Below are 22,742 nucleotides of genomic sequence, written 5' to 3'. Positions count from 1 at the left end.
TATACTTTTTAAGTTCCATTTTCAGTTCTTCTAAAAGTGGAGCCATTTTAAAAAGTTTTAAACAACCACCCAATTGATTTTAGTCATTCAAAACAATAACCAAGAATCCAGAAATCATCAAGTAATCCAGATAGTCACGAGTTATATCTTCTTATTTCTTTTTTTACTTTCTCTTCCTGGGGTTTTTGTTGCGATATTTCAGTTAGAATGTATCTTTTGGAAGTCTTGTTGAGATTTTGTTGTAAGTTCTTTTTTAATTCCAGGCAGTCTCCTCCCTTCCAGAACCTGCCCTTTTATTCTTTTTCTCTCTTTTCCTGTTTTCAAAAGCTTTTAATTATCCAGAAATCTTTATTATCCCTTTGACTTTTTATTTTCAGCATTAAATGCCTATTGATGTCAAAGAGGATTTTTTTTCCAATTTCTTGCTTAAGTCTCTTAGCTGTCAGTATAGGAAAAGGAGAAAACCAAATCTTTTCCCTTTTGTCTCTCCTTCGCAGCTTAAAAATCTTCTTAGGGAACAATGTTATTGTTTTTTAACAGTTTCAGTTCCAGGGTACCTTATTTGTTGCTTTTGACCCGGACAACCAAAACTTTCTCTTCTTATCTTCCTCCTGCACATTCTTTTCTGGTCGAGTTCTTCTTTGTGGTGGCCATTTCTGACCACCACTGCAACCGCCTTCGGGAAAGGGAGTAATGGCCAGCTGGGGAGGAGAGATGCGGCTCTCCTCAACCCTGCTGGCACTCTCCCCCCTCTTCACCACCTCTATGGGGTGGCTTAGCCCCAAAACCAGCCGGCTCGGGGTGCTCCAGCGGTGAGCACGGATCGAAGCCTTGCAGAGATGAGGTTTCGGTCTGTTGCTGAAGAAGCTCAAACCGGAAGTCCTCCTCAATTGATTCTTAATAATAAGGCTTCACCTTAAAAATTTAACCAGGATCTTTCCCAATAATTGGATTTCATTCCCTAAAATCATAAATGTCTGTTGTGGGTATCTCCATAGCATTTGTTGTTCGAAAACTACTATAGGTTGAAACACAACGTCTCTTAACATTTGCTTTCCAATTAGATGTAGTAAGTCCATTTCCCAATCTTCATCAATATCCTTTAAAAAATCCAGTTCATTACACTACAGTTCTGTCAACTCTGAGTCTTTACAATCAATGTCCTTTCAGCCTTCTCAAAACAGCATGCAGTTTTCAGACCAGAGTCCTTCTCCTTCAAACCTGCTAGCCACAAATTAGATTCCAATCCATCTAGTTCTCAAATGTCCATGTTATTATTATTATATTTTGGAAACAGTAGTAACTTTTTAAACCTGAAGAAACAAAACGCATGACTCTGAAAATTATTTGGGGGTTATATACCAAATTATAAAATGCTAAATCCAATAAGCAATTGTCAAAGAGGGAGCAAAGGATTTCTTCATTTTCAATAAAATATCGAAAATCTAATGCAAAGAATGCAGATTGTTGAATATACTGTCACTGATAGTTAATGTTCTGCTTCCTTTTTGGAGGAGGATTAAAATAGAGGAGCTACCAATGGATTCCTTGTTTTTTACAACCTTGTCTCAAATCATTTCTGGAAATTAATGTAGAACCTTGAAAAATCTTCTAGATATACTTTGCAAAGTTCAAATCACTTTTCCCAAATAATTTTCAAAACATGCATAGTCCTACTATCTGATATTAAGTTTAATTAAAATTTAAATATATACAAATATTGCTACAGGGTATGATATTGAGCTCTGACAAGGGAGAAGGGATTAAAGTCTGACAAGCCCTCTGGAGACATCCTGAAAAAAACCCTCTACCTTCCACCCCAGCAGAGTCAGAACAAGAATTAGACATATTTTTTTTCTTCTTCCCAAGGTGCTACTTTTTCAAATCAATCAAATGTTGATGTGTTTTTGTGACAGAAATTGACCAACCAGCTTGTCACCCAACATCATGGGTTGAGAGAGTCACCCAGCTAGTTTTCATGCCTATGGCATATTAGAACTCATGTCTCCTGATTTCTAGCCTAGTGTCTTAATCACTAGACTAAAACAGTTCTCTGTATTAGAAGCCTTAAATCCAGGAGAATAATGGCAGCATCCAGCATTCTGATTGAATAGTTCAGTTCGGTGAGAAATAAGATCTGTTTGGGAACAGCCTTAGAATCAGTTGCCAGTCTTGGATGAGATGGCAGGAGAAGTATATGTGTGTAGAGAGGGAAGTTACTTGTCAGGTTGCTCAAACACACATCTTTGTATACCTATTTGATTCAAAATCTAGCTAGCCCAGTTAACTTTGCATTCATTCCATATGCTGGCATCAAAGGATTATACTTTGTTTGCCTATTCTCCATATACTGCATAGAATGAAATATTCCTCAACATACCTTTCTGCCTTTTTTGTTTGTTTTGAATGGAACTTGATGTTCCATCTTTCAAATATGTTACTTAACCTAAGTACAGATCATAAAGCTAAACATTATCACTATTCCATGGCATCTTATAATGATTTGCAACATGCTAATTATGCATTGATTATTACATAATTCAATGGTAAATGCAGTTATATGTAGCTGCCCATCTTAAAAGATACAATTCTGGGTGGCTCAGAACTGCAGTACAAAATTAAAGTTCAATTAAAACAATAAAAACAAAAGCTGGTGCCATAACCATTTTCCTCCAGTGCAGCTTCATCCTCTTCAGATTTCAACTCATCTTACTCTAGTGCTTAATGACCTTCCTGAGCTCAATAGGACTGGAGCTACTTTAATCCTGTGGTGGGGCATGCTGTTTAAGAGAAGGGAGACCACAGCTGAAGACCTGCTTTAATGGCCCATAAAATGAACTTCCTTAGAATAAGGATTCCAAAACAGTGATTCCCTTCCTGTCTTCTGATAGACAGAAACCATTGGGAGCAAGAAATCTTGAAAATATGCAATACAAGACATGTTGAGCTTGAAAGGTGACAATCAGCACCTTGAATTGCTCCTGGAAGCCTCTTGAAGTAGAGGAACTACTTGGCAAAATAAGGAACACTCATAACTATTTTAAATGCTCCATTTAAAGCATATACCGTAATAGTAACCCGATTAAGAGGTAATTAAAACATGAGAGAAAGTAGGCCCTCTTGTCCAGTAATGCTTATAACTAGAACACTTGATGAAGTTGTATAAAGGCATATTCTAATATTATCTTTATTTTGATCTTTTATATTATAGACCTATAAAAAACTTGGGTGTGTTGTCCTGGGTCCTGTGTGTTCATTTGCCACATATCAAATGGTCACGTAAGTATCAACCAATACAGATAATCCTCAACTTAAACCGTTCATTTGGCGATTATGCAAATTTATGATGCTTGTGATAAAAGTGACTTATGACTGGTCCTTGCTCTAATGACCATCTCAGAATCCTTATGGACACATGATCACAATTCAGTGCTTGACAACCAACATGTTTATACAATGATTGCACCATCATTTGTGGCCTTCCTAGCTGGCTTCCAAGAACCAAAGTTAGTGGGGAAGCCACCAGGGAAGATTGCAAACAACTATCATGTGATGTCTTGCTTAACAACCACGTTGATTTGCTTAACAATCATGATCACATGATGTCTTACTTAATGACTACACCACTTAATAATAAATTTCCAGTCCCAATTATGGTCATAAGTGAAGGACTATCTGTATTTGAATAAGGTTAAAATATTGAATGAATTTATTACATATTTAAACATTTAAGAGATTAATGTATAAAATATTACAGCTATAGCACTTAGGCTTATATATCACTTCACAGTGCTTTACAATCCTCTATAAGTGGTTTACAGAGTCGGCATATTGCCCCCAACAATCTGGATCCTCATTTTGCCAACCTCTGAAGGGTGGAAGACTGAGTCAACCTTGAGCTGGTGAGATTCAAACTGCTGGCAATCAGCAGTCAACCTAATTAGCCTGCAATACTGCATTCTAACCACTGTGCCACCATGGCTCAAGGTTTTACTTTCAGATCCTTTCTCATTTTATAGATTATCTATTTCTTTGCTGCTCTTTAGGAGTTATCCATATTTCTGAGGCCCCAACCTGGTAACCTTAGAATTGCAGGTACATTGACAGATTCTCCATGCCCAATATCCATCTTACGAATGGCACTGATAGCTGATAACTGATTGAAAGAGTCAACAGAAGCAATCCACAATGTAACATTTGAAACATTGGACTACAACTACTTGTGTAATTTATTAAATCATTTTTCTAAAAGAAACAGCTTATTTTATTTTGGTTTTATATTGATTTTAAGCTGAAGTCAAACTGAAGAATATTACAAGTGTGTTTCTCATTAGTTCAATTACGAAATACTGACAGCAATAGCGGCAATGGTAAGATAATTTGTGTATTATTTATTTTCTAGATTAGAACCTGTATTGGCCCTCCCTCTGATTTCTGTTGGGAGTTTTGGTCTGGCTTGTGACTTCAAAGAAAACTTAACAAGAATGTTAACACCAACTAGGAAAGTGAGCTACTTCTTGATTGATTTCTGGAAAAATGCCAATTTGCCATTCAAAACTGATGTGTGGGAAACAGTTTATGTCTATAGGAAGAATGACATCAATGAAGACTGCTACTGGTAGGAAACTTTCAAGTTATCATTTTGAATTATTATTGTTATTGTTGTTGTTGTTATTTGCACAGTCAGCCAGATATTCAGACTGGGTTTGGCATTTTTGTCTACCTATTGAGTCCTTACGAAGGACCTGGGATAGACAGATCTGGATGATGTTACAGATATTGTCGCAGAATGGAAGTTGTTCTAAGTAAACTGCCTTTTGCAATTGAGTGATGGTGAATTTGTCAATGCCAAGGGTGTTCAAATGGTGCTCCAGTTTTGGGATTTCACCCAAGGTGCCTATTACTATTGGTACTACCCTTGCTTACCTTTGGCACAGTTGGTCTATTTCTATTTGTAGATTTTCACATTTTGTTATCTTCTCTAGTTCTTCCTCTTCTAGTCTGCTTTTCTAGGCATTGCCACATCCTCCATCCAGACTTTTTTTGTCTTTCTTATTGACAATTGTTAAGTCCAAACTGTTATGTGGCAGGTTCCTGTCTGTTTGAATTCTAAAGTCCCAGAGCAATTTAACTTCTTCACTTTCTATGACTTTCTCAATTTTATGGTCCCAGCAGTTCTTGCTTGCAGGCAAATTATATTTCTTGCAGATCTTCCAATGTATCATTGTTGCTACGTTGTCATGCCACTGCTTGCAGTCAGTCTGTGCGATCTTCTTGCAGCAATTACCAGGTGATCCACTGTTTCTTCAGTTTCTTTGCATAGGCAGCATTTACTGGAGTGGTGCCATCCCATTCAGAATTAATGATGATAAACCTCTAGATCTCAAGGTTCCACATATCCATAACCACTCTATCTTACCAAGGTATAGTTGAGGCCTGTTGTCCCCCAACCAGACTCTTACAGCCTACAGGCACTGTGAAAGGGCAGACACGGCATCACTTGGCTCACCAGAGATGGAAATGTAAATCTGAGTATCAGCATATTACTGATTTCTCATTCCATTCCATAATCTCACCCAATGGTAGATATTAAAAAGGAGTGGAGAAAGTATTGAGCCTTGTGGCATTCCACAAGGAAGTGGCTGTGGCCTGGACTTCTTGCCCCCTATCAAAACAGAATGGAACTGGCCATTGAGAAAGGAATCAAACAAGTGCAACACTGCACTACCCAGTCCCAAACCCCACAACTGGTCTAAAAGGATACCATGGTTGATGGTACTGAAAGCAACTAAGAGGTCAAGGAAATCAAGGATGGATGCACTACTCCATCTGCTCTCACAAGAGATCATTGACAAGTACAACATGTTTCTATCCTGTAACCTGATGAAAGAAGTCTAGATAATCTGTTTGATCCAGAACCCTCTGGAGCTGTAACACAACCACTTTCTCTACTACCTTCCCTAGAAAGGGAAACTGTGAAACTGGACAGAAGTTGTCCAGTAAATGGAAGGAGACTTCTGACTAAAAAGATATTTTGCATGGGCTTGGATAACAAGATAGGTGGCATATAGATAGATAGATGGATGGATGGATGGATGGATGGATGGATGGATGGATATACAGATAGAGATGTATACTGTATACACACACACACGCACACACACACACACAGGCACCATGACAAGAAGGAAGCTCCATTGATACAGAAGTGAATTGCAAGGGTTGTCATAGCTTACAATTCTATAAAGCTATACATTATGTACTTTATTATGTGATACAGAGTTAAAAATGCTACACACAAAAGCATTGACATATGACATGAATATTTAGAACAATAGAGATAATCCTCATTTAACATCCTGTTGCTTAATGACCATTCAAAGTTACGACAAACTCCCCAGAGCTACTTACATCCCAATCCCTGAGTACCAATGACCATAGAAACACAAATATTCATTTCATTTCCAGGCTCAATTATGGTCCAGGAAGCTGTATATGATGATATGAGAAAGAGAAGCAATCCCATTTTCAAAAGTAAGCTTAATATGATGGAAGCCTATAGTTATTACAGATTTTGCAATAGAGATATAATGGTTTTAATACTAAAAATGTTGATGCACATGAAGTGCCATCTTTTTAGAGACATGTACAGCTTGAAATTTGGGTGAATTTAATGCCACAACACTATCATCTTCTTCATACCAAATATTTTGCTAAACTTCATGCAACTGCCAAATATTAATTTTCCTATTGTTTCTTATTCCAATCCCAGGTATATGAATGCTCTAGATGCTTCAGTTACAGATATCTCAAAATACATGAAATTCAGGGAAATTATAAGGACCCCAGAAGACTTGCAAAAGATTGTGAAAAGTTCAAATCGACAAAGCAATGGTAAGGGCTTTGCATCTAGAATCCACAGGTCTAGGTAGATCAGGCCATGAAATCAACTTTAAGTATGCCTAACACTACTTTATTGAGATTGGTTATAACAAATATTTATCAAGTCTGCTCCTCCCCCCCATTTATTTATTTATTTATTTATTGGATTTATATTGCCGCCTATTTGCCCATGGCGAATTAGGGAGCCATCTGTCTGAGCCGCTTCTAAACATAATCTTAAAGCTTCTTCTTAAAGCTTGGTGTTGCGTAGCCAGAATTAGCCCATCTGTGTCTTCCTTCAACTTTTCTGCTCTTAGCCATTGTCAAGTTCTGTTATTTTTCTTAATGTACTGGCCACATCTTGCTATGCCTCATTTTTGTTCTTTATTTGATCTTCCTTGTATGACAGTTTTGTACTCAGTAAGCCTTCTTGTTATACTAGCTTCTTCACTGTCCTTTTTTTCTTCTTCAGTCATATGATGTACTTGCAATATTCCATGCCCACCTATTTTTCTTAGTAAGTAGAATCTGTCAACATTGCTTACAGGGATGAAGGCACAATATTTTGTCATTATTTTTCTGGACTTCATATTCAAGGGTTTAGTTTTGCTTGAGACCAGTCCTGTGTTCCAGCTGTGTATCTAATGTCTTTTCATATGTTTTTTAAACTTTTGCACTCAGACTGGTTCTGCTATTATATTCTGATTGTGATGGTTTTTGGAGTTACAAGAATTTCATAATCTATAATTGTACGCACAAGGTCCAGTTGTGCCTGATTCTAGGACATGGTGCCCATCTCTGTTTCTTGGCTGAGGGAGCCAGCATTGTCTGAAGACATTTTTTGTAGTCATGCAAAGATGCCTTATTCACCAAGCTGGCAGAACCACTCATGAGGGTCAAAACTATCAATGCAGATCTGGACATGGCAAGTTTTGAATGTATAATCCCTCCTCATCTCACTTTATGACCTTTGATACTCTTTGAAACCTCTGTTTAGCTTTCCCTCTAGATGCTTCATCTCCTACCACACAAAACAAAATAACCTGTAAACATTTTACAAAGGGTCATGCATGATGAAACATATGAATTTTTTTCCTTCATTTTAACTTTAATTTAATTAATATTTTTACTCAAAAAACAAACAGACTAATACTTGTTCATGCAAGATAGAATATTTTGTTCCTTAATTTGAAAACATAGATCATTCCTCACTGACCAAATTCATAGGTAGCAGTAACAAGATTAGTATGTGTTGGTTTTGCTCAGTGTTTCTCAACTTCAGCAAAATTAAGATGTGTGGACTTCAAGTCCCAGAACTGCCCAGCTAGCAGCATTCCACTTATAATAAACATGCAGGTTTAAGCCTTGCATTGGTGTCTCACCACTTACCAATTCTTTGAACTTGGAGCAGAAGGAAGTTGAACTTAAGGAGCTTGTGGATGGTTTTATGATTGGATAACTACAAATAGAAAATTAAATTTCCACATGTACATGAAACTGGACATTATTTAAGACACCTCTAACAGAAGTGAACATTTTTTACTTATATATCTTTGATCCACTGGAACAGATGAGTATTCTTCTTAAACTAGAGCGAATGGGATTGTTACACTTTGAGCTGTTGGTTATTGGACATGAAAAACATTTCCTGTTGTTACGACACTCCAACATAGTCTATAGTGGAAGAGTTCTGGACTGGGAATATGTCTATGGAGATTCTCAATCATCCAGGTCATGGTTATCCCAAAGGTGCTTTTCCAAAAGACAACTGGACTTTCTTGGTTTTTTTCCTTGAAAATGTTCAGTTCTGAAAAAGTTTCTTGGATGAGAAGTGAAACATTTTCAAGGAAAAAAAAACTAAGAAAGCCCAGTTATCTTTTGGAAAACATGTTTGGGTTTGGACTAGAAAGTATCTGAACAGGAAATGATGATGTTGGATGATTTTCCTGCCTGCTATATTCTCTCTAGAGTGGGGCTGTCAAACTTGGTGCCTGTGGGCTGGATGCATCACACATTGGCCACGCCCACCCTATTTAGCGAAGGGGGGAAAAGTCATGATACGTCACGTGATGACAATGTGTCATCACGAGTTTGACACTCCTGCTCTAGAGGAAATGGATATTCTTTCTTTCCCAATTCCCTTCCTCCTTTAGGTTCCATAGGTGAGTTGGTAGATAGAAAGAACTATTCAGGATCAGCAGAAATACAAACAGAAGCAAAGGAAGAGTCATTGACCCTGTCAAGGCTGCTGAATTAGGAGAAAGGAAGATGAGAACTGCTAAGCCTTTCCAGTTATAAAGGAATGGAGAAAGGAAAATTCCAACCATAGAAGTGGGATAAGTACTAATTCTGATAAGTTCAGAAGCCAACCACCTGAAACCAGATACTCTGTTCCTGTGACAGATGGAAACCCTTCATGTGTCCTAGAAACAGGATGTCTCAATGACACTGCACTGTGCAGATGGGACAAAGAATCACAAAGATTAAATCTTGATCTCACCATAAAAGGTGCAGAAAAGAAAACAGAAAAAATAAGAATATAGTAAATAAAAAGAAAAGATATAAAGAAACAGCTTTCTTCTTTTTCAAAAGTATAAACTATTTTAGTAACTTAATAGCATGGCCCAGGCTCAAGACTCAGATTCTGATCCTAAATCTGATCCTGAAGAAGTTGCTTCAGTTCAGCCTGGAAGAACAGAGCCAGGAATGACATGAGACTGATCAAACATAGGGACCAGCCAAGCATCCAGAAAAATCAGATGGGGATGATGTAATGCCTTCCAATCCATGTACTAGATGAGAAGAGAGCAGCACAGTGAAGTTAATTACGCTGCTGTCCAAGCAAAGAAGTAAACTGCTATTGACAGCTGGCCTTATTTAAGAACCAGTCCTGAATCAGGCTTTCTTTGTTGGAGATAACTTCTGACTGTATGGCTATGTATGACAATAATATGTGGAGTCTTCTCTTTAAACTCTGACCTTTGGACTACCTGATAATCTGGACCTAGCTTTTTAAAACTTGGACTGAACTCTTCTTCTGAGTGCTCCTATGTCAAAACAAACTTTGCAGATAAGTCTTTGGCTTGTTTACATTCCTTTGCTTCATTGATAGCTTTTCAGCCTTGAAGTAAAACTGATAATTTCCTGAAAAACCATGAGTGCCAGTGAGACTGAAACTTAAGACAGAGTGCTTATCACCTTCTTTTAAAATACAGCAAATATCCCATCTCTTATCTATAAACAAATCCCTTAATATATTGTCATTTCAGCCCCAATCAGCCATTTAAGGGTTACCAGAGACAACAACATATCTGGCTACACCTTGATCAAATAAGTCAGCTTTATATACTGCCTCCAGAAGTTGTGAATGCTCCAATACTGGAAGTTTTTAAGAGATTGGACAACAATTTATCTGAAATGGTATAGGGTTTCCTGCCTAAGCAGGGGGTTGAACTGGAACACCTCCAGGGTCCCTTCCAACTCTTGTTGTTCTGTTCTATTCTGTTCTATTCTGTTCTGTTCTGTTCTGTCCTGTCCTGTCCTGTCCTGTCCTGTCCTGTCCTGTCCTGTTCTTTTCTAGTCTAGTCTAGTCTAGTCTAGTCTAGTCTAGTCTAGTCTAGTCTAGTCTAGTCTAGTCTAGTCTAATCCTTTTATTTTTAATAAACTTTATCTTGAAATAATGTCTTTACTTATTTTCTTTGACCCTTCAAGCCTCTTTTGTAAATTGAATATATGAAGATTATTAGCCAGATCATTCTATCAGTTCATTGTTTGTATAACTGTTTTAAATATTAAGATATTTATAACTTTTCTGTAACTTGCCATTTTTAAATCAGTCTCACTTTTGTCCAGTAAAACTTGTTCCTCTTCCATAACATTTTTAAACATAATCTACCTATGGAGGTAGACTCTCTTAAAATTAGCTTCTGGGTCCATTGTTCAAAAATATCCTTCCATATATCCAGTGTTAACACATTTTGCTTTACTCTGAATTAATAAGTCAAATTCTAGTAGTATTGGGTAGTATTGGGATTTTTAGTTCCTTCTAGTTCTCTCTAGTTTCCAACTTCAAGATTCTATTTTACCATTTTTAAAAAAGTATTCAAAAGAAAAGTATGCTCTCATGGGACATATTATTTTAATTAATTCCAAAATCTTATTTCAAATTTATCTGAATCCTTACTTCAGTTGTAACTTTCTAAAATCAAAATTTTAACTATGGTATTCTTTTGCTGTTTATTCCAGTTTTTTTTAAAGAATAGAATATTCTTTACTGGTCAAATGTGATTGGATACATAAGAAATTTGTCTCTGGTGCATAAGCTCTCAGTACAAACATCAGTTACTAATAGTAGAAGGTAAAAAGAAAGATGAGAAGGATAATAGTAACTCAGCCCTAAATATCTTTAGACATAAGACAGTGCTGTGGGAATTAGTGTTTAGCAGAATGATGGCACGAGATGGCATGTGTCTAGTTGTTTTGGCATGCAATGCCTTATAGCGGTATCCTGAGGGGAAGAATTAAAACAGTTTATATGACACACAGAAAGTTTAAAACTTAAAACTTGTATTTAAAACTTCTTTTACTAAGGATTGAAAAAGCTCTGTAAGGCATTTATAGTTCTGTAAAAGGTCCTAATAGCTGAAAATCAGTTAACAAGCTTTTCTAACTGTGATTTTACTGTAAGGGACCTGCCCCTGGTATAATGATTTAATCTTGAAGGGGTTCCATTTCCCCGTTGGCGGCTGTAAGGTATTTTTAATCATTTCCTTTATTTTGAGAATTGTCGGTAGATTAAAGGTGGTTTGTATGTGACCTGCCTAAGGGGTGATTGAGATAGTAAGGAATAAAGTTTAGAAGAAGAATCTGATTTGTTATAATTTTCCCACAAGAGCAATTATATGGAGCACTTGAGGGTGATCTCAAAATTTCCCCTTGTCCAGAGTAGAATTATAAAGAGCCAGTCAACTTGCTGGCTATTCATTTTGCCGTAGTTGTTGGTTCCACTAAACTATATTTCATAACTTCCTTTAACAATAAAATAGAGGAAGTCCACACTCTTTCCTGATAACCATCAAAATACTTTTATATTAGCCTCTCTGATTTTGCTTATTAGGTTTTTTTTAGTGTATTAGATTCCCAATAGTTTTACTGCTTTAATGTTATTTTGTGTTCTAAACATAAGATTTTTCTTTTAAAATATAGCAAAATATTGCTTATTTCTCACCTTCTCTTACTTTTTTTTTAACAGTAATCCTCACATGTGGTACTCCAGATGATATCAAAATAGCCCTTGGGAATAAAGAGGTGGATGACAATATAGTTTTCATCCTGATAGATCTTTACAGGTACAAATTTTATAAAGCAAATAAAAAAATAATAAAAGAAAGCCACAAAATCTGGATACTTCACCCAAGATACTACTCAGAACCCTCAAACTCTCAGGATCCTAAATTGACAAATACCACCCATAAGGGGGAGAAGGGAACTGTATATATATTCTATTCCAAAGTAACTCTCAATTTAAACTTATTTTTAACTTCTGTAAAACTTATGCAAAGGAATATTTGCTTTTCAATCAGTGAATTCCCTTATGGAGAGAGACAGAATAATTTCTTCTTCCCTGATATCCAAGTTAGTAGTATTTATGCTCAAAGCTTGAGGGGAGAAGTACTTCTTTTAAAATCCCTGATTTCCAGCATGATTTGTTATGTACCCAGGGGTGTGATGCTGCAGGGCTGAAGATATATACTCTAGGAAGAAAATATCTACTAAAGTTCATTAGTAAAAGAAGCCAGCAACACCCTTCCATCCGAAGCATAAATTGGCTGCAATGCTTAAAAAAGTACCTGTGTGTGACTGCCCCCCCCCATCCCCCAGGTTTATGCAAAGAAAATATGCATATAATCTGTGAGGCTAGGAACAGTAGTGATAGAGGTAATAAAAGTAGAACTACAAAGACAATGGTTTATTTGCAAACAAAGGCTGTGTGGAATAAAGATTATTGATTTTATTTGAAGTGCTACCTTTCTTGGCCTTGTTTCCCATAGCACTTCTCGCTTTCAAGGATTATCATTCTTTTTGTTTCTAAGCATTTCATGGTGTAACTGGCATTTTTACAGCTTCTCTAAGGAGGTTCAGGAAAGATGAGTACAAGGGGTGTGATCTGTCTATCTTGACTATCACCATTTTTCTTTTTCAGTATTGTTATGGTATTTTCCCCCATTTGTTTAAGGATTTAAGGGGATAAGCAATAGAGTTTGCATCCATATAATTTATGTTCCTGCACATTTGGTTTTCCTAGGGTTTTGCTACTAATCTGAGATGTTTATTAACAAAATGCAGTCTTTGTGCCCTGTGCAAGACTAGAAAGAAGGCAATTATAGACCTGAGAGCTTTTATCATCATGTTGTAAATCTTCTGACACTAGCCAAGGCCAAGATTTAACAAAGAGCAGCAAAGGCTTGGAGAGTTCAAAGAAAGGTTGCTAGCCTTATAAATTATGTCAGTGCTACAAGAATACTAGCTTGAAGAACCGAGGTCGGAAAACTGAATATAATAATTGAAAGCATTCTATGGTTCAATAATTAGAGAATTTAATGAAGCTGTTCCTAAGTCTTAGTTTTCCTAAAACAAAGGAGAAATTTCCTAATACTGATCATGAAGAATAAACCAGTGGAATGGCTTGCCTTCAGAAGTTGTGGGTGACCCATCACTGGAGACTTTCAGGAAGAGAATGGACAGCCATTTGTCTGAAATGGTATAGACCCTCCTGCTCAAGCAGGGGATTGGATTAGATGACCTCCAAGATCCCTTCCAGCTCTGTTATGCTATATATGATGTTAGGAAGCTGAGAGTAGAAGTATTTATAGTGACAATGGGCTTTGATTGTGAAGCATGGTAGATGTGCAAATTAAAGTGCTGTTGCCATGGGGTTGTGTGAAATCCAAAATGGGCAGGGAACATGAGGTGCATGTTTGATGTGCATATCTTCCTAGATGTGGAATTTTATGAGGGGGTCTGGCATAGTATTGTGATTTATGAGATTTCCTTATCTTGAGGGGATTTTGCTTCCTGGCTAGCTTCCTGTGGAGGCATGCTTTTGTCATCTTTAGTCTTCATAAGATGAAAAGCTTTTTAGATTTCTCTATAACTGTTTGTGTCTTTTGCCTCAGGGATGACTCAGGTGGCAAGTCATATTTTTCTTCCAACAGAAGCAATCCAGTACACCCATGGCAGGAATTGAGAGAACATTCTTGCTACTCACAAGAAAGGTTATTTGATTCATTTGGTGGATTTAGGAATCCCTAGGGTTTGTTTTTTTTTCTGTAAATGAACCTTGTTTTTCTTTGGACACTGTAGTAGGAGTACAGCTATCATATACTGTTGACTGAATGGTACACAGTTTCTATCTCATATGGCGTCCTATTCCACCAAATAGACAGTTTTTTGAGGGGCATATACTGTATGCTACAGTGAGGTATGAAGGAGACATCTACCCAGCTGGCCAGCTCATCCCTTGTGGACAATGGGGTTTTAGATGTCTTAGCCAAATGGTTCTTGCATCCTATTCAGGAATCCAATTGGTTATCAACTAATTAGTAATAGTAGCAATAGAAGAAAAAATATTTCTTGAACAATTCTGTCCAGCCCAGAGGAGGAGCGAGACCGCGTGGTAGACCTAAACAACGCTGGATGGACACGATCAAGGCCGATCTAGAGATCGCGAAGGCAGACCCGACACACGTGGCAGACAGAGAGGTGTGGAAGCAGTACTCAAGGACATTAGCGGACCTCGCCCGAGCGCGAGACAAACGCTGAAGAAAAAGAAGAAGAAGAAGAATTCTGTCCAGCCCAGAGACATGTTCAGACAGATTTTGGGTTCAAGAGCAGCAATCTGAGATGAAAAAGAAAGAGGCAGAATTAGTGGAGGATTATTTGACTCCCCGGAGAGCAAAAGAAATACACCAGAAATTCTTGAGTTTGGCAAAAGAGATAGAGGGAATGCCAACAGAAAAAATGAAGTCCTGGAAAGCAAGGCTTCTTAAAAAGGGTGAGGCAGAGATAAAAGAAACCTTGCCACAAAAATGTGTGTTATATTTGTGATATTTACTCTCACAAGAGCTTGATGCCATTTTGGTAAACAGTATAATGGTGCCTAAAATAGTCCGTAGTATACTAGTGTAACAATATAAGGAGGTATAACAAATATTAACATTAAAATTCCAAGACAGATCTCTTCCCCCAACCCCATCCCAGAATAGGAGAAATTGCAGATGTGGCAGTTAGTGACAATATGAAAAAAAGAGTAGGACAAAGAGAAATTCTAAATGTTTCCCTTATCACTACTATCAAAAGCTAAGAACCAAGGCAAAGCTCTTTAGGTGAGCAATGGCCAACAGCTCACAGTGTGACTGTGGTGCTGGACAGCAAACTATAGCACATATAGAATGTCTCCTCAGGAAATTTCAAGGCACTTGGGACAATCTCATCACAGCCACATCAGAAGCACTTAAATGATTAGTTTCCTTAGATATTGAATTATAACATTTATTATCCCATTGCAATTCTAAAGCTCCATATTATGATGTTTTTATTATGGTTTTACCTTAACTTAATAGTTTATATCATGATGATGCTCTAATTAAACTAAATTTGCACATCACTGTGACTCATAAACTGAAGACTGGCTCCAACAGATGCTAGGAACAGCATCAGAACTTTCTGTCCAGAAAAGTGTAAGTGGTAGGAAGTGGTAGGAAGAGCTAAAATACTGCATGCAACCCTCTAACTCACAGGCCTCTGGTAGAGCACCTGAGATTGAGGAAGATACATACCACCCTTAGGGGACTGAAAGGATTTTTTACATACCATCTGTATGTATGGGCATGGGCACACACACATACACACACTTTATTTGACATGTGTCTGGCAACTAGCAAAGGAAAAAAGAACTATGGCATCATTTTTCTGTGCCATTTGTGCTGATTATTGTTTTCATGCTAGATGATGACAAACGTACTTGAAAAGTTTGTCAATCACTTTACCTATCATGCCTACATGTATTTAATGAGAAAAACATGATTGGCAGTTACTTGCAATAGAGGCAGTAGAAGTGGAATATATATAAAGGGTAGCAAGTTTCATGCTGGCATAGTTTTCTGTTGCCTCAAGGATAAGCGGCGAACACTTCAACTCAGTAGTGAGGAAGTTACACATGACACTGCAATTGTTTTACAAGATCTTTTGGCATGGGATATACATTCAGTCTGCTTGCAAGACTTCCAGCAATTTTAACGAATGAAATACAAATCTGCATAAAAAATGCAGGTTTATTTATCATCCTGTTACTTATTTAGTGCTCATATAGAGTTCAGTGAGTTAATATTATTTCAAAATTCTGTGTATTATTCCCTATAATGTAGACCACTATTGATATGAGAGATGGAGGTACCTAAGGCTAATGGATAGGTAACTTGTGCCTATATTTCAAGCAGTAACTTGTAAACTTTGTTGCACATGCTTAGCATGTTAGAAGTACAGGGTCACTTGCCATTGTGCTATTAGTACATGTACTCAATTTCTTAAGTGAACTATGCACAGTGTATAAATGATGGATCACAATATATCACTATACTTCCTCTTTAACTGGCTGCCTTGAAATGCTAAAACAGAAAGATAAGCATTTGAGAAGTTGTCATACGTAGCTGATAAATTGCATTTGAACCATTTCCTTTCCTTTCTTTATATAGACAAATAATTTTATGTACTTTATGAGTCTTTTATTATGCATTTTGTTCACAGCACTCACACTAACTTACACCATAAATTAAATCAATTCAATAAAGTTATGCTGCCTTTTATGTGGGGTAGAAAGGTTATTTGTGTTCCACATTTAAATGTTTTCCACATTTAAAACATACAATAATTATAAAACTATATTTCAAAAGAGTGTTTGCATTTTATTTCAAGGATTTACTGAAATGATCTTCCATTTCTAATATTTTGTATAAATTTCTTGCTGTTTTCCACATCTTATAAACATTTATGATGTTGAATGTTTATTGTATTGTTATATTTATGTTGAACATTTCTTATATTCCTGCAACAGCTCTTAGATGCATGAAGAGGCACACAAATGAATTTAATTAATTTAATACATTTCAGTTAAAATATTGCAACAAAATCCATTACAACAAAAATGAAATCATGAAAAATTATTTCTCTGATATTGAAAATTGGAGATGATAATAGGTTGGGAAACTGTTAAGACAAAGTGTTCTGTGAAACACTGATATTTTACCTCTAGGTACACTATTCTTTTCAAAGGTAGCTTTTGTTGGAAAATTTAAAAATGCCTTTTCTCGAGATGCTCGGGCAGACTAGATGTAGGTAGAATGATTGCCATTTATGCTCCCTGTTCGAAGGGACTATCATTTGAATGAGACAATGAAAAAACATGGAACTATTATATGATATGCATGACACTGGAATCCCTGCATGTCCAGATCAAATCCTTTGATTTTTCACTTGCTTCAGTATTGAACAAATGATCATATAGATCCCATCTTGATTTATGAAATGCTACCTTTATGTCACATGTATATGAGCTAAATATTGTTTCTACCAAGTAGATTCTTTTAAAAAAACCTAGCTTCTCTGCTTTGAAAAATGATTATTTTACTAGAGAAACTCTCTGTGGTAGCTGAATAATGTTTGACTGTTAATTCTTCTTGCTACTTACCACATATGGGTATTTGTGCTTTCTTTTCAGTAACATTTCTTATGAAAATAGTCCCTCAGCTAGTTACATGCAGCATGTCCTTGTTCTGACTCTTGCACCAACAAATTACAGCTCAAGTTTAAACCATAATAGGACTATCATGGATACTGAGAAGATCCATTTGGTAACTCTTTTATTTGCATTCCTGTATACAAGAACTTTTTTGGCTTGTTTCAGGGGCTTGATGGCTGAACTACATCTACCAGCTGCAGTCCAGTTGCTTTGAACATTGCTAGTATTGTTGAGTCTTGTTCACTTTCCACCGTAACCTTCTTTGCCAATTATCATCTGATTCTGTACAGGTTCCCCTCCTAAAGTTACTCACCTTGCCCAATACTTCGCATGGTGTACAAATTATACTCACATAATCCATATAATTTTCTGGAAGAGGACAAGGTTTATTAATTTGTTTAAGTAGTTCATTTACTTGGGATTTTTTTTCAAATGAGCCTCAGAGGGGAGAAGGGCAGTATTAAGAGGCACAGACAAATGTGGGCATGTCCACCCATATACACAAAATATGAGTATTTATGTAGTATTCTAATAAAACTTGAAGGAGAAAAGCAAAAAAAGCAGTACCAAAGCAATGACTCAGTTGATACCCTAACAATTTAGAGTAAAACACATCCTGAAATGAATAAAAATACACCATATACAACTTTTCATCCAAGACTGTCTTAGGATGTAACTCTCCTTTTACTGCTTCTAGCTGAAAAATGACATTCTTGTGGGATACTTGAATGCTGTTTTACTCTTTGGACATGCTTTGAAAGTCCTTATGTCTAGACAAGAATCAGTTTGTCCTGGTGATTTCCTTGACCAATTCCGGAATACCACATTTCAAGGTAATTACAGGTCTTGTTTCTTTTAGTTTATTATTAGGAGCCTCTGTGGTGCAGTGGTTAGAGTGCAGTACTGCAAGCTACATCTGCAGTCAGCTGCCTACAATTTGGCAGTTCAAATCTCACCAGGCTCAAGGTTGACTCAGCCTTCCATCCTTCCAAGGTGGGTAAAATGAGGACCCAAATTTTGGGGGGCAATATGCTGACTGTAAACTGCTTAGAGAGGGCTGTAAAGCACTATAAAGTGGTATATAAGTCTAAGTGCTCTAGCTATTATGGATAGCCTGTGCAGCAGAGGTGGTATTCAGCAGGTTCTGACCAGTTCTGCAGAACAGGTAGCAAAAATTTTGAGTAGTTCAGAGAACCAGCAAATACCACCTCTGACTGGAGATTTTGCAGTATCCTTCCCCTGCCACACCCACCAAATCAGGCCCACAGAACCGGTAGTAAAAAGTTTTGAATCCCACCACTGCTATGCAGGCCTCTTAAAATAGGACAGCAACTCTTAGGATTATTGGTTAACTTTCTAAGCATTGCAATCCATAAATGTCTATAGGGATCAAATTGGTAGTGTGCAAAATTAAGTACCAAAAATAGAGTTTATGAAGAGGTTTCTTAACATTACCTTACAAATAATGAGGATGAAACATCTTAACAATACAGGACAAAAGAAACACTTTTTCAAAAATAATTTGATTATACTTTACTATGTATTATTAAAACTTTTAAACATGTAGGTAAATAAGCCCAAACTAATAAATAATAAGCTAAAGGAAAGGAAAGGAAATAAAGGAAAAAGCATAGTATAAGAAAAGAAAAAAAGTATGTTCATTTTTTCTTTTCTTTTTTACACAAAAAGTCTATAAAAGGCTTCCAGTCAGCCATAAGTATAATCTTTTTTCTAAATGAGACTAATTTATTAATTTCAGCAAAATTTATCAACTTTACTAACCATTTCTCCAGTAGTTAGTGTTGAATCTTTCAATCTCTATGCATATATAATCTCACTGCTGTGATCATGTATTGAAATACATTTCCTTTCCTCTTTTCTAACTACTTGTCCATTAATCCTAAAAGGAAAAGTTCTGGCTTCAATTTAATATTAATCTTTTAAATTCTCTGTATGTCTCTCAATCCATTTTTATAACTGCAGGTAGGAGATCCATTGATAATTATATCTTTCTGCTATTGTTCTATGATTTGAATTTTAAATTCTCAATAATTTTCCAATAGGTTGTGTTAAAACAACCATTTATCTGCCATCCAGTACAAATTGTCAAAGGCATTCTCTGTTTCTAACTAATTTGATTATAATTTACTACTAGTAAATTAATGTCACTTGTTGACTGAAACTTACAGGTTAATATGATTTTTTTTTATTGCTTAGGTATTTTAGGTCCTCAAATCTTAGATGGATATGGGGATATTGATGTCAATTTCAGTATTCTCTACACATCAGTGAATAACAAAGAAGTGAGTACAATCTTATTGTGAAACTATACTTTTAGAAAGAATTAATGAACCAAAACCAATCACTGAGTAGAGGTTCAATCACTTGGAGAAGTTAATCATATAGTTGTTCAGCTACTGAATCATGTAACATTGCAGTATTGATTTTAAGGGGGTGGGGAGTTCATGTAGGCTTCAAGAACAGCCCCAATATAGAGTAAATTCCAGTGGTTCAAACAAGAAATATCCAAAAGTGTGAATGATATTTCTGATACAGAAATGTTCCAACTGGTACACAAATTAGTGCAGGTGTATATCAGAAGAGGCTATTCGTCTTGCTAACTATATTAATTTTTATCCTTATATATAAAGTTATTAAGAATTATACAGTACTTTGCCCATAAATATTTGGACTTCCTAATAGCCTTGGGCCCCTGAAGTGTCTCCTTTAATTATTGCCAGAATTTGGTAGCATGAATACAGAAATGTTAAAATTTGTCACCAACATTAGGAATTAAAAATCTATTCAATTATTTTTATCTGTAGCACTTTAAATATGTCTTAAGTGCTTACATTTTGGGAGGAAACAGATTAGATAAAAGCCTGTGTTACAATTACTATTTTCATTTTAATCAGAACAAAAACACAAGACACTACATTAAGATAAATATATTAACTAGCAGATGTACATCAGGCAGGATTTTTGCCCATTGTACCTGTAGAGCCAGAGATTAAATCTGCAAATTTCTGCATAGAAAGCACATTCTGGATGTACTATTTAGAGTAATTTGAAGCTGGTAAACACTGTTGCCTGATTAAAGTGAAATAGGAAATGTAGAGTTTTCCTCTTATTGTTTTTGTTGTGCCTTTGAGTGACTGCCTAGACAAGTCTCTGCAGTTTTCTTGGCAATGTTTTCAAAAGTGGTTTGCCATCATCCCCTTTCTAGGACTTTTCCGGTTTACTGCAATTCAAGTAAAGGAAATCAATGGGGCTTGGTCTTTAAGCAAAAGACTCCTTTATGCTTTGACTAATAATTTACACAAGAGCTCAATATGAAATAGGTGGGATACAGAAAGGAGGCTGAAAAGATCAAAGAAGGAGACTGAGAAAATTACTTTTAATCACCAGTAAACTAGGGAAAAGAAGCATCAGAGTGAAACTTCCTTCTCTTTTCTTCTTCCAGTTTAAACCCCTTCTGTGGTTTGACACAAATTTGAACAAAACTGTTGTGAAGACAAAGACTCCTGAATTCATCTGGAAAAAAAACATGCTACCTCCAGATACTCCTAGCAGTGGTAAGTCAATCTAATTCTTAAGAAGGATATCTAAAAATGGAACCACTCATTTGCAATTGTCATAATTCATAATGTGTATTGAGGATGTATGTAGCTGTTTGAGCCACTTCTGAATACTATCTTGTTGAAAATGTATCAGCCCCTTTTGCCTAGATAACAATTCCGGCATACAGCTAGTTGTCAGCATTCCAGCAAATCTCCGTTCCAGCCAATAACTCCGAGACAGACTTCTCTCAAAAGTTCCTTTTATTTGGACAGTAACTGGCACACAACTGTGGAATCCCAAATCTGAAAGTTCCCGGCTTCCTTACAATAAGTAAAACTACAAATCTATCCCCTGCACCACATCACATGGCCCAATCACCATCCGTCCCAAAGTAAGACTTCCTTTCACTATGCGCAACATGACCTGACCTTGAAAAAGAAAAAGAATGTTATCATGTCTAACTAGATCTGCTCCAATGAATTCCCCCCTCCCACTTTCCCGGGCTCAATTGTGGCAGCGTGGGAGCACCGGATCTCAATATGGCTTCCAAAGCTGACACTAGTCTTTGTCTGAAAGCAACTTTGTGACTAATCCTCTCATTTACAACATTTGCAGGTCTTTAAAGCAAGGGAAGGTTGAAGTAAGAATAGTTGCAGGTTTATTAACTGCTTTGCTTAATGACCAAGTTGCCAATCACAGTTGTGGTCACTAAACAAGGACTACCTGCATTTCAAACAAGGTTATGTTCCGTAAGCGCTACAATATGAAATGCAAGCAATAATAAATTCTTTTTGGTTTTCTGAATTACTGGTTTGTTATTTTTCTCCCATAATCTCAAACCAGCTATAGATGTGCAAAACAAGAACAGACAAAATGGAAGAAACCGGGAATTGATCCAATAAGACATAATTACTTTGCTGATTTGCATAACTGCCTTTGGCTTGTTCAACAAATAGCAGTTTAAAACAAGGGCTTACTGTTACATGAGAACAGTCAATGAAATGTGTATCAATAGGATAGATAACAATATCACACACATACACACATACACACACATGTTTTTTTTCTGTTTTGAATGCCAACCTCAGTTCCAAAGCAACTTATAATTAATCAAATATAAAAATCAAATACAAAACATCATAGAGGATTTACCATATCCACAGAACCATAGAACTTTTTCAGGCATTGTAATGATTTATTTGGTTTAACCTGTAATTATCCCCTTTCTGCATGAACAAGAGCTCATAGCTAGGTTCATAGGTAGATGGAAAGACAAAAATACCAGGAAGGGAGAGAGAAAAAAAGGTTACTCCCTTAAAAAGAAAAGGAAGGGAATCATTAATACTAAAGCTTTTCCTTTAAAATAAAAAGCAAGCGTAGAAATTTAACTTCCAAAGACAAGAAAAAAAAACAAAGACAAGTTCCAAAGAGCCAAAAATCCAAATAGCTATTGCAAAAAGTAAACTGATGAGGAGGGATAGCGCAGCTTAGAAAAAATAAAAAA

At 36.4% G+C, this 22,742-nt stretch overlaps 1 protein-coding gene across 1 annotated transcript in view; it reads left to right on the top strand.

The window, feature by feature from the left end:
- GUCY2C (guanylate cyclase 2C) overlaps positions 1-22,742 on the top strand; it is a 71,785-nt gene that overhangs the window by 3,160 nt on the left and 45,883 nt on the right. The window contains exons 3-10 of the mRNA XM_026697501.2: positions 3,212-3,279; positions 4,403-4,618; positions 6,773-6,894; positions 12,134-12,230; positions 17,657-17,789; positions 18,375-18,510; positions 19,895-19,980; positions 21,141-21,252. Of these exons, the coding sequence (XP_026553286.2) occupies positions 3,212-3,279; positions 4,403-4,618; positions 6,773-6,894; positions 12,134-12,230; positions 17,657-17,789; positions 18,375-18,510; positions 19,895-19,980; positions 21,141-21,252 (970 nt within the window). The remainder of the gene's footprint in view (positions 1-3,211; positions 3,280-4,402; positions 4,619-6,772; positions 6,895-12,133; positions 12,231-17,656; positions 17,790-18,374; positions 18,511-19,894; positions 19,981-21,140; positions 21,253-22,742) is intronic.

Source organism: Pseudonaja textilis, chromosome 5 (assembly GCF_049901715.1).
Source record: "Pseudonaja textilis isolate UNSWEBS1 chromosome 5, rPseTex1.2, whole genome shotgun sequence".
NCBI classification, from domain to species: domain Eukaryota; kingdom Metazoa; phylum Chordata; class Lepidosauria; order Squamata; family Elapidae; genus Pseudonaja; species Pseudonaja textilis.
This window is presented reverse-complemented; position numbering and strand designations above follow the sequence as displayed.